Source organism: Ictalurus furcatus, chromosome 10 (assembly GCF_023375685.1).
Source record: "Ictalurus furcatus strain D&B chromosome 10, Billie_1.0, whole genome shotgun sequence".
NCBI lineage: Eukaryota > Metazoa > Chordata > Actinopteri > Siluriformes > Ictaluridae > Ictalurus > Ictalurus furcatus.
In genome coordinates this window covers 17942653-17955866 of record NC_071264.1, presented here as the reverse complement: position 1 = coordinate 17955866, position 13214 = coordinate 17942653, and the positions used below count along the sequence as shown (strand labels likewise).

Sequence of the window (13214 nt, the reverse complement as noted above, 5' to 3'; positions counted from 1 at the left end):
CCAATATATAAACATAGAGATCATGCACTATTTCATTTAGTATTGAAGCTACGTGTATGCAAATCATTTAGACAATTGCATTCTGTGAGACTGAAGGTATCACTTTTACAACATTCAATTTATTATTGTTAAAAGTAATGCAACTCGTGCTTTTCATTTGAGATACCAGATAGCTACTCAGTACCCAGATTATTAGGAACCCCATTTAAAAACTGGGTAAAACTGTGTGGTCTGAGATGCTGAGATGCTTTTCTGCTCACCACAGTTGTAAAGAGTTGTGCTCTCTCCATGTGATTGGATGGTTAGATATTTGTGTGAAAGAGTAGCTGTATAGGGCTTTCTAATAAATTGGTTTGTAAATGTATATTACAGTAGGTGGTCGGTGGCTGGAGAGAGTATGAGACTCCCGGCCTGAATCTTTGCCCCGGCCCTGCTTACTGGACTCTTAAATAGCAGCACAATGCATAAAATCATTCAGCTATAGAGCAAGAGCTTCAGTTAATGTTGATCAGAATATGAACATCAGAAAAATCCTAAAAGTGACATTTGAAACAAGTATAATTTTTGACATTAAATGTTTAATCTATTACTAATATCACAATATAACATACATTAATTATGTAAAAAAAATTTTTTGCTACATATGATTGATTTTTTAAAAAAATTCCTTTGTCATATTCATTTTATTTTATTTTAAGGGGTGCAAAAATACACCTGCTGACATTGAAAATGTCATCAAAACATTTTGACTAGAGCAGTAAATGGGAATCAAGCACTTCATTTTGCAACATGAATGCACTGTTTAACCACTGTTCAACTCGAGGAATATTTATGCCCACGTTGTGTGGTGTCTGAGGAACGTAAATAATGGCCCCCTGTGTTAGGAGGTGGAGTTTGAACAACACTGGTTCCATCTTATTGTGTGCAGAGTAACACAGCTTTCACCTACTACGAGAACATGATGGTAGGATTTTCTTAATTATTATATTACATGTAAGATTTTTAGTACATCTGCAGCATCTGCATTTTGAATATGTTTTATTTTAAAAGGATATATTTGACTTGTAATGTTTTGTGGGAATGCAGTCTAACAGTTTTACTGTCTCTTTAAGCGAGAGACTTTTAAGCCTGCTGCGTCTAAGAAAAAGCCAATCTCCAGCCGAGTAGTGAAGAAAGACACATCGTCACTCAGCACGAGACTTCAACAGGCAGAGGTATGAGAAGAGATTATAATTATACATATATAATATATAAAATGCATGTCTATTGAAAATTAAAGTTGTATTAAGTCTGGGTGACATGATTCTATATGATGATATTGATAATGTGATATACAGTGCTGTATAACAGTCATGATACTTTGAATATCATGGTATTGTCAGGTTTCTTTTTTTTTTATTATAACTCATATTCGTACACACTATATTAAAGTACTAGATATTAAAAACTGCTGTTATACCTTACTTTAATTTACTCTCATTTTCCGGTGTCAGGGCTTTGTAACAGTCAGTAACACAGGCAAGTCTTTAGGACAGAGTTCACATTTTGGGTTACTTGGTAACATTAGGAGAGAGAAAAAAAGAGAGGCTGGTGAGGGAAAGACTGTTTATAGCTGTTATAGTGTAAGTGAGAACAGGACATAACTTGTTTCATGGACATTAAATGGCTAAAAATTATGTAATGTTCTTAATACATTAAAAATGCTCATCGTTGGCAAACTGCTGTTGTATCAGAAGAATAAAACACTTCAGGAAAATCTGCTGTAGGAAAATAATTCTACTTCAGGGTGATAAAAGTAACTCTGCTTCATGAAGAAGAAGATTATTTTCCTATAAAAGCACAGCCTGTATGAAGTATGTTCTTCCTTACTTATTATACCCGTAGTTGAATTTACAATCATTTTCCTAAGATACATACTTTCTGTAGTAAATCATTATATTCTCTGTTTTGCGATGTTTATGCCTTCTTAATATCGTTTCCATAGCGTGAGCCTACCGTCATCAAGTAATGAATAATTATTTTTGTGAGTAGATCTGTGTGGAGACAAGCGAACTCATATTTATGAGTTAAACCTTTTTTTAAAGGACCTTGTGAAAGAGCGCCTTATGCTCCACCAGCCTGTACCAGATCAACGCTTCCCCAGAGGTCTGGTGCTCTCAGTGATGAAGCGCCTGGTGGATGAGAGACTTGGTGCCATGGAGTACAGCCCGGCATGTTCGGCCGTTGCCACAGAGCTGTCTGAATCCATTAAAGAGGCAGTGAAAAGCCTCTCCAGCGGACGCTATAAACTCATCTGCTGTGTGGCCATCGGGCAGCTTCACAACTCTGCTGTTTCCTGCTCGAGCCGCAGCATCTGGAATCCAGACACAGACACCTTCACAGAGTACCTGTTTAAAAACCAGCATCTGTTCACGCTGTGCGTTCTCTTCGCCGTGTACCAAGAGTAGGCAATGTCAGTTCCTGAGTTATTGGTACCTTTAAAGATAATCGACATAGTTCGCAAATTTGTACTCTAGCAACTGATGAAAATGTTTTCAATAATAATAATAATAAAATAACTCAAAAACTCTCCCAAAACCTGTTTGCCTCTACCAGGAGGTAACAACTTGCCACTGACACCTTCACAGAGTACCTGTTCAAAATGCAGAAAATCATCCAATCAATTGAATTTACCACAGGTACACTCCAGGCAAGTTCTAGAGACATCCAGAAAATCAAAGCAAATAGGATGCACCTGAGCTTCTTTTGCCAGTGCCTTAACTGAAGGATTTATAATTGCAGTTCAGCAAAAACAAATTCTAAAAACTTTTCACTTTGTCATTATGGATTATTATGTGTAGTTTAATGGCAAAAAAGGCAGTTTTTAATCCATTTTAAATAAATCTTAAACATGATTAAAGCCAGGTTCACACTGTACGATTTCAGCCACAATTTGAGAAACATATTTTGACATGTTCCCTGACATCTGATTAATGGCTGTCATGATCAAATTTTTCCTGATTAAATTCTGGCAGTGTCAGATGATTTGAGGCACAGTCCTGTAGTGTGGCTTCTCCTACTCTGTACGAGTCTTACGTGTGTCGGTTTTTCGCGTCTGGACTGTCGTACAGTCTGACATTAATGACAACTGAGATCCTACAGTGTGACATGGCTTACAGTGGGGATCGTGTTCGTACAGTCTGACAAGCAACAGTCGCAAAGGACTATTAAAAATCAGAGTGTGCAAAATCTGAAGGGGTCTGAATACTGTCTGAACCCACTGTATTATGTTATTGTTCATCTATTATAATTGTAAGAGGAAGAAGAAATATTACTACAGGTACAATTAAATGATCCAGCTAATTGCCATTTCATAACGACATCATTTATTAAAACTGTTCCCCCCCTCAAAATCCACACAAACCAAAACAACAAAAAATACCAGATAAACGGTGCGTTCTTATGTAACATCCAAAGACCTGTTCTAAAACCACACACAATTCATACATTTTCCGATTTTTCCTTAAATACAGTAAAATCCAACCCAGTAACGAATTCATGATTTTCTTCACTACCAAACATCCCATAATCACAGCCTGGATATGTGTGTGTACACTCTCAAAAGTTATTTGTGCAATAATGCCTTTGTCGGGAGGTAAAAGTATCTGCATTTACAAGTTCGAGGAAGTGTTAATAGTGTTCATGACAATTAAAACAGAAACAAGACACGCCCACTGATATTTTCCACCCAGGCAGAAAGAGGAGGACAAACACGCACTGAACAACACACAACATAACAGTCTGTAGGCTGTGTCTTGGTTGTGTGTATTTACAGAAAAAAAGCAATTGACCCACACAAGACTAGCAGCTGTACATTCGAGTCGAATATCTGACAATGTGTTAACGTCCTTAATGTGTGAAACAGTCCATGTCATGAGAGAAGAATGAGATCATGAAAAGGGAAAAGAAAAAGAAAGGGGAATTCAAATTCTGGAGTAGCTTAATTCAGTAACTTAATCACAACATTGTTCAAACGCTAGTCAGTGTCTGGATGTGTTCTAAAGGTAGGACGATCTACTTCAGATCCAGCACCATGGAGGCTGGGTTCTCCAGATAAGACCTCCAGAGGTTGGAGAAGCGACACATTGTGGCTCCGTCAATGATTCTGTGATCTGCAGACCAGCTCACGTACATGATGTGTGCTTTCACAACCTCGTCCTTGGCGTTGAAGCGGGGTAAAACCTGCACAGAACAGAGAGAGACTGTAGTTTTTCATCATTTGAATTCATGCCATGAGCTCAAAATGGACACAAAGAACATTACTAATCTCAAGTAAGTAAAATATTACGAACCTGGATTTTTCCAAGCGCACCGATCGCAACCTCAGGTGGCAGGATCACTGGCTTTGTGTAAGTACCTCCAATCTGCGACGTGAACAGATTGTTTGAGCATTACAGTGTGTGTACAGTACAGACAGAGGGTATAATGAGCAAGTTTTAGAAAATTAATTCACCAGTCAGAAATGAGAATTCAAAAGAACTGTGCTATATTATTATGAAATTTATCAGCACATGTATTCCACTTACTGAGCCGATGTTGGAGAGTGTGAATGTTCCCCCAGTAAGGTCCGTTGTGCTAAGCTGCCCAGATACACCCAAAGTCTGCAGTCGATTGAGCTCCGTGGCGATTTCATACACGCTAAGCATCTGTACATTCTTTATGTTGGGCACCAGCAGACCCTGGGGCGTATCCATGGCCAGACCAATGTTGTGTGCAGCCTGAGCAAAGCAAGGGTGTTAGCTGGACTGTTAATCATCCGTGGCTGAGCCCAGATTCTTCTCCATGCATTTTTTCCCAACTCAGCTAGTAGCCTGAGTTTTGTTTAAGGAAGCTGTGGTAACTTAGCTGTCAATGTATGACATGATCAGAAAAAGTTGGATTCATCATAAAACTTTCCTCGGGTGTTGTCACTGTTTGTAGGACTACCAGACCGATAAAATATCAAACTTTTCTAACTAGTTTCGTTTGGTGTCACTAGACAAAGGGAAGCACAACTAAGCTATGGGTTTAGCTGCTACAGTGCCATACAAAGTTCATTATCTTTCCTTATGCTCTGCTCATATCATGTTCAGTAAACTGGAACTCATATAGACATTTACACACCTTCTTTTCCTGCTCAGCATGAGAGGGTTTTACTGTTTCAGTTGCAACCCTTTTACTGGTTTAAAATAAATAAATAACATGTATGACGTATATCCATTTTTCCTCACACTGACTGTGCGCAAGCGTTTGGCAGAATTGAGAGCTGTCAGCCAATAAGACACGAGTATTTTCACGTGTTTTCCTGTAAACCCTGTCTGATTGGTCTCACCTCCGTTCACTGAAGATATAAAATTACAGGCGGTCTTCTTTTACTGATGTTCAGCTAAGTAGTGACAAACCGCTCCAAGTGGAGAATTATTCGGGGCTATAGAAACAATCTTTGGGGGTAGCCCCCAGTGCCCAGGCCAGGTTACGCCCCTGATTCAAAGCATCATGAACAAATGCTATTTTTCCTGTCATACCTGGAGCATCAATTATCAGCAGATTTTTAACAAATCTGACCTTGTATGTGATATTCTGGCATGCTTCATCCACAGAGGAATTCAAGATCGGGAAATGGTGGAGAGCGAGTGACGCTGCCTAAAACAAAACAAAACAATACTCACTCAATTGAACTGTAAAGCATTTCACACTCGCAGATTCATGCTGTGCAGGGAAACGGTGGTGTTACCTTGATGAAGAAGGGCATGTAGCTGAGCTTTACTCCCCGATGCTCAGCCACGTCCTTCAGCTCGGAGCGCAGATGCACCAGCCGGCTCAGGTCCACTTCATCCTTGTAGCCGAAGTGTGGAATCTTCAGAGCTGCCGTCATCGTCTTCACCATGGCTTTGTGAAAACCTGGTTTAAAATGACAGGACAGCAATAAACATGTTTTTCAACAAGAACAATAATAAATATAACAGCAAGCGGCGATCTGTGGGGTCCAAGCACTCCTTGCAAATAGCACCCCCAGTGGCCAGCTTTTGCCAAGATACATAAAACCATAAAAAGACTATACATGAAAACACTTTTCAAGTTTTGTGATCATAGCTCAATGCTAGTTTAAAATGCCTGTTGAAAGATGATTTGCTGAATGCAGCCATTTCGGCTCAAGTGGACTTTTGGTTCCTGAGAAACAGCTGTTTGAACTTAACGCCAACTCCTATGAATATGATTAATGTCCCACAATGGGCTATTTGAGTGAAACTGCATTAGCTACTAGTAGGTCCCTCTCTGAAACTACCATTCAAGTTTCATGATCATAGTTTAAGGGAAACCTTGTCAAATTCCTGCTAAAACCTGACTGGCTGATGGTGGTCTTTTTTCAGTCATTAGGGATCATGAAATAATCCCTTACGGATTAGCACTTAGATGAACCCTACCAAGTTCCACCTTTATAGGCTTTACGGTTCTTGAGAAACAGCTATTTGGATTTAAACTCTGCTCACTATGTATGACTACACCCCAACCTTTGTAGATGTCCTCAGAATCTTGTACTGAACATGTATTTCCAGTCTGAGATTTGCTTATTTTTATGTGCAAAATTATGAATAGTGCCCGTCACTGGACAATTTGAGTGAGGTTGCATCCGTTTTTCAAGTTTCATAACGATAGCTCAATGTTAACCCTGTCAAATGCCTGCTGAATACTGACTGGCAAATGGCAGCCATGTTTTCAATTAATTACATCGTCATCAAAAATCCACTTACAGATTAGCACACAGATTAGCATACCACATTTCATCTTGATCAAACTTACAGTTCCTGAAAAACTGTAGACTTTGCATATGACCTCATGAGTTACAACTGTGAATAAATAAGGCTCTGTCTCATCAGTACTGACAATTGACAAGTGGCGGCCATATTGTTTACAAATGTCAACATATTTTTGATAATTACTGGGGATCACACTTTGCTGAGTAGTTTAACACCGAATTTGTGAAGATCCTGGGACTAGTTCGCAAAAGTAGGTTTTGCATTTAATGCAAATTAGCAAAATAATTTAAGTGGGTGAAGCTAAATGGTTCTTCAGGCTTTTTTCTTTGGGAGCACCCAAAATCAGTGGAGAGAAGAATTTTTTTTGTAGGATGTCTCTATGACTTACAGTTTGGTCTGCATGATTCGTTTTAAGGTAGAAAAATCCTAACAATTATGATAGGTTTCCAGCACCTTCTGTGCTTGGACCCCTAATACTACTACTACTACTACTAATAATAATAATAATAATAATAATAAAAGAAGTTGTTATTTTATTATAGTAATAAAACCAATAATAATATACAAAATAAATAAATTCATTTCAGTTCAAGTCAAAGATCATTTTGGACTTGGTTCTGAGCATAGTGCCAGCTTCAGAGTAAACCACAGGTCCACGCTGGTGCATAGCAGCTTACCTTTAAGCGGCTCTGTGCGGTCTTTGCCTGTAAACACCGGCCTTGGGACGACAGGTGTAGGGATGCTCAGAGGCTTCTTCTCTTTGGGCTTAGCAGCTGGACGAGGTGTGGGAGGAGGAGGCTGGATCTCCTGGAAGGGGGTAGGGGGTAAGATGGCTCCTGTCTGCTTCTCTATGAAGTTCAGGATGTCTTCTTTAAGAATGCGCCCGTCCTTTCCAGTCCCGACAACTTCACTGAGCTTGATCTAAGAGAACACAAGATTGGATAAAAACAAGACGGAATTAAATATTATGCCAGGCTGATCAATAGATTAGTATCTTAGATCTTTCAGTTCCCCCACCCACCACAATTACAACCACTAGTAACCATGGATACAACCCCAGTCCAGTGAACTATGCAAGGTTGTCATGTTTTAAGGGACATTTTTATTCTCGTTTGGCTCAGGAAGCAACAGAAACTCCACACAAAGCAAACACTGTGGCTAACAGTCATCAATCATGTCCTTGTTTTATTGTCCTTTATTGCAGCTGTTTAGTCCACCAGCTTCTACACTGGGAGCACAGACAACATGGATGTTTACACAATTCTCTATACTACATTTCATTTCTGGCAAAGGTCTTTCCTAAAGCTGATGCTACTTTTGCTAAACAAAACAAAAAAACAAAACAAACAAAAGAAAAGGATTTCGTATTAACGGTGTGTTAAACTGAGGCACATGAGCAGTGAGCTGGAGAGAGGTTTTGTTACTGTGAGGGTTTTACAACACCCAATCCAATCTCAAAAGAACACAGCTGGCCATTGTGAAATAAAATTACAGTTATAACACAGTAATAAACATTAGTATTCAGATTAATCAGGCCTACACAAGCTCTATATTTGACTCATTCAAGCACTCAGTATGGCCACTAAAATAAATTTATTAACAACCTGTTACAGAAAGCACTGATGTTGATATTAGGGATGCACCGAAATGAAAATTCTTGGCCGAAGCCGAATATAATGAAAAACTTGGCCGAATACCGAACACGTTTTTTTGCGTTTTTTCCATTTATTTTGCCATTTTTTTCACCATTTCATAAATTAAATAGTAAAAATGTGCTTTTTACTATTTTGTCTTGCTTTTCAAAGAAAAAATCAATTACAAAAACTACAATTTCAAAATATTTATTTAACACTGAACATTTTTTTTCATTTCAGCAGGCATAGGCTACCAACAAGGCACAAAATAACTTTAAATAAATAAATGAGTAAAATAAAAATATTTTGATGTGGTCATCTTTGAGCCCCCCTTGAATAGCCTATGTTAGGCCTATAACTGACTGCTGAAAGAATGGAACACTCTGTAGCCTACAACAAAAAAGTGCATTAAAAAGTGCATTGACAAGAGTGCAAAAAATGGTTCTATTCGGTTCTATACGGCTGATTATATTGGGGATATGTACCGCTCGCGTCCTTGTACACCTCGCGGAGTATTATAGTAGATATAGGATTTGTCTGCCTGCCCTTAAATAAATACGTCTTTACCTGCTTCCGTACTCTACTCCCTTATGTCTCGCGATGTGACAGAAACATGCTCCAGAACAGAAACGAAACAAACGCACGTGTCCACAGCTCATGCATGCGCGCACCCCCTCATCGAGGTAGTCACATTCGCGCGTCTCACTCTGGCTGCTAGGCTATTTGGTCGCGTCATCAAACACGTCATTGTTCAGTCAAATTTATTCGGCCTTTTCACTCATTCGGCCGAACACCGAAAATGCTTTTTTTGCTATTTTCGGCCGAATAATTTCAGTTGCCGAACATTCGGTGCATCCCTATTTTTATTTTCACCCCATTATACTTTTTATATGACAGATTAGATTTTTTTTTTACCCTTAACTCTTTTGGTCTTATCCATTCCATAAGTTCACATTAGCTATTATTATAACTATGCATACGCAGTGCATGGAAAAAAAATTGTAATCAATATTATCAATTTTCACCCTCAATCCCAAATTCCCTTTTTTACTCAGATGTGTGTCATGCTTTTGCATGTCAAGTTTTCATTTCACGTTGCCTTAAGTTCCACCCTAAACTAAACAAACAAGTTTGTAGACAGACATGTTTCTCACTGACTTTGCAGTGACAAATAACTAAAAACAACTTTGCTGATCAGACAATAATCAAACATACAGACTAATTAGAGAGTTTTCCCTAAATGCTTTTGCGGCACCATATTTTTGCAAAAAATATTCATAATTATTATTATTTAATATTATTCATGTGGCAATATATTTGGTGGAGAATCATTTTAATTGTTATAATAAAACTATTGGCACCCTACAGGTTATGTCCCACAGATATCTTACAAAAATGGAATTGTAGGCCACCAACATTTTTATTATAATCACTAAAAGTGATTTATGAATTTATAAATACAATTTATAAATATTTACACTTGGCTGAGAATCATTTTTAGCAATTATACAAGGATGAGTCAAAAAAGTTTAACATAAAGTAGAACTGAATCATTGCTGTTTAAGGAAACCTGACACTCATTCCAAGTGCTGGAAAACATGCACTGAATGAAATAGAAATTATGTAGAAAAAGATACACTTTTGTGATGCCTATATGCAATACACAATGCAAAACAAAAAAAGCTACAGCAGCAACAGGATGTCCTACACAGATCTAGAAAAATTAACTGGTGGTTCTTACTTTTGTTGTGATAAATAAAAATGAGCCAAAACCAAATATCTTGAATATAATTACGGCTCATAAATATTTCTATTTACAACTCACATTGTTTTCCATTGCTATGCGTCGCACTGCAGGTGTGGCCTGTGTCTTGTGGCCTTTAATATCCTGGTGAGTGTGTTCTTCCTGTGACACAGCTGGCGTTTCCATCACATCCTCCTCCGGAGCTACAGCTACAGTTGAGAAAGATGCTAAACTGACTGACACGAGAAGGGGCTAAATCTCAACACTGTTACATTATCGTTATCAATTTTAGAATCAGTTTCACAATCAATTCTGTTTATTCCTCGTTATATCTCAACCGTAGGTTTTTGTTGCAATCTTACCGTGTCCTCCATCAGTTTCAATATCAACTAGAGGCTTGCCCACGATTGCAATAGAATCAACATCGTAGTGGAGTTTGCGGATGACTCCGTCATAGCGGCTGGTGATTGTAACTGATGCTTTGTCGCTCTGAACTTCACAGATGCTGTCGAACTGGGACACTCGGTCTCCTTCCTTCACATACCTTGCACATAAGAAAGAAAGAAAAAAAGACACACTTTTAACAACCTAAGGCTGCATTTACAATACATGGTTCAAGTGACCCAATTCTGACTTTTTCCTCCCATGTGAAACAGATCGGATATGACCCATTAACGTGTAAGCAGTTAAAAAGCACATGGATTCCGATATTCTCAGATCCATTTCAGGTCTCATAAGTATGTGGAAATAAATCTGATATGAATCGGATACGTGCATTTGCGTCTGCCATGTAAGCGGACAGACTGGATATTCCCCCAGTCAATGCGAGTCATACGTCATTAAAAAAGCAACGGTGGCGAATGATGTCAACTCAAGTGGACACCAACCGCAAAAACACAACTCTCAACAATGGCTCTCTTCTTTTCTTCTCCGCCTTAAGAGGCTGGTGTTTTGCTTACCTTTAAATATGGTGCGGAAAGCAAAAGCTTACATTATATTTTCGTCTCCGTCCATTGCAAATTGTGCCGTTTTTAATTCCGTTTCGGCCTAAGCTTCCGGTGACATCTACCTCGGGTAGTTTCACTAAGTGTATAGTGTAAATGCAGATATCGGATATGGGTCACTTTTAAAAGAAGATGTAAGTGTGTCGTCAAAAAAATTGGATATAGTCGGCAAATCGGAATTGAGCATCAAGACCTGCAGTGTAAATGCAGCCTATAAAATCACACTTTCGCAGTGAGGAAAATGCTGCCCTCTGTTGGTGGGTGCAGGTTCGATAAACTTCACCAAAACTTACCATTCTTTCACAGTCACCTCCATAATTCCCTCCCCAATATCTGACAACTTGAACTGTAAAATTGGTCCTGCTGCAGCTGCATTAGGAAACACAATGGGAGGTTGGAAAAAAATATGTGACACATGTAGCAGGGATGGAAAGTATTGACCTGAAATGCTGGAGTAGTATCAGAATTTGTGAATTATGTCCTGCACATTTAATGTTTTCCCTGCTCTAGGTGGTGAATCTGTGCACCCATAACTATGAGTTTTAGGTACAATAGTACAGGAGTAACTATGCTTTGTAATCAAAAGGTCAAACTTTGAATCTTACCATAGCTAGTGCGGAAAAATCTGTGCTGATGCAAAGCACTGCTGGAATATACGTTGTGTGTGTGTGGTACATAAGATGTCTGAAGTTTAGAGTAACAACACTTGTGCAGATGCTGGACAGAGACCTGAAACAGAAGAACCAGGACAATAAACAACACTGTCACACCTCTCCAGTGTCTGTGCGTTTACTGTATATTCCTGTACTCGTTTCACACTGTTGTGTATTTGCATTTGTATGTAATCCTGTGTACTGTGCTGCTGTATTGTTGTGTTGCACCATGGTCCTGAAAAAAACACATTTCGATCCAACGTATACAATTTATACACAGGAATGACAATTGACTATATAGTATCAAATTACCTTGAGATCGGATTTACACGTAGAAGGGATATTTACCTGCTCCTGTTAACTAACGTTGTATAGCTAACTTTCTCAACTCACTTCAAATCCAACGCACTAATTAAATGCATGCCAATAGTGAGAATTAACTGTCACAGCCTATTATTGTTTATATCTTACCGGACAGCTAAGCTAAGCTAACTGAGCCTCTAGTCGACTTCCACTATTACCGGGTGGTCACTAGGAGACTAGCTCATTAGCATAGCTAGCATTTGGTCCTTGACTTTTCTTTTAACTTCCTGTCTTGTTAAAATTCACATGTCATTCATATTCGTGTCTTGCCTTTTATTTTGTCATTTTGCTTTTTTTAAACCTGAGTATAAATTATAAAAATTATTTGTAAAATCACCCACCAAGCGTCTCATAAGCGCGAATGAGCCCCTTACTGTAATGAGCGCTGCCATTTTTTTTACATAGCAGGATGGTGCGTCTCCGGATGTGACGTGTTACACGCCCAATTTACTGACCAATCAGAACGACTTACATACTGCATGAACGATTATTAAAAAAAGTTTGATAAATGTATTTAAATTGAAAAGCAAAAATAGTTGTTTTAATTGCTTTTTGTTTAGTGAAGGACTGGAATTAAGTTGGTTTGACGTTGGACGTTCGATATTCGTAGACATGCGAATATCGAATTAAGGGACCATCTCTAAAGTTACATACGACATTGTTAAACACGATTCTAACTTCAATAGCATTTGAAGGGAATAACATACAGTCACACAACCAACTGGAAAGTGTTCAACTACTTGTCAGCTATAATGCACACCTCTTAGATTTTTGATATATATTAAAATAAGCTATTAAATCACATGTAAATTAGATATGAATTTCACTACCAAATGGGCTCATACACAAAATATGCCATTATTTAAAGCTCAATAGCATTTGAAGGGAATGATGTACAGTCATGACGCCAACTGTAAAATGTTCATCTAGGTGTCAGCTAAAAAGCACACCTTTTAGATTCCTGATATTTATTAAAATAAGCAAATAAATCATATGTAAATATTGCCATGTATTTCACTACAGAATGGGCCCATACACAA

At 38.4% G+C, this 13214-nt stretch overlaps 2 protein-coding genes across 3 annotated transcripts; one reads left to right on the top strand and one right to left on the bottom strand.

Moving 5' to 3' along the window:
- Positions 1 to 723: 723 nt before the first annotated feature.
- Positions 724 to 2964, top strand: LOC128613337 (dynein light chain Tctex-type 5). The gene is made up of 3 exons (XM_053634005.1): positions 724 to 964; positions 1113 to 1214; positions 2085 to 2964. The coding sequence occupies exons 1-3, from the start codon at positions 959 to 961 to the stop codon at positions 2445 to 2447; spliced, it is 471 nt and encodes a 156-aa protein (XP_053489980.1). The 5' UTR covers positions 724 to 958; the 3' UTR covers positions 2448 to 2964.
- A 378-nt stretch (positions 2965 to 3342) lies between these two features.
- On the bottom strand, positions 3343 to 12607 carry dbt (dihydrolipoamide branched chain transacylase E2). 2 transcript variants are annotated; one of them, XM_053634002.1, is made up of 11 exons: positions 12516 to 12607; positions 11764 to 11887; positions 11452 to 11527; positions 10517 to 10698; positions 10236 to 10363; positions 7454 to 7697; positions 5753 to 5919; positions 5584 to 5661; positions 4566 to 4757; positions 4332 to 4403; positions 3343 to 4221 (listed from the first exon to the last, which is right to left on the bottom strand). In XM_053634002.1, exons 1-11 carry the CDS (start codon positions 12564 to 12566, stop codon positions 4054 to 4056), a joined length of 1482 nt encoding a protein of 493 aa, XP_053489977.1. In that variant the 5' UTR covers positions 12567 to 12607; the 3' UTR covers positions 3343 to 4053. The 2 variants fall into 2 exon arrangements, with proteins under 2 accessions (XP_053489977.1, XP_053489978.1); XM_053634003.1 differs by having other exon boundaries at positions 12549 to 12576.
- Positions 12608 to 13214: the final 607 nt, after the last annotated feature.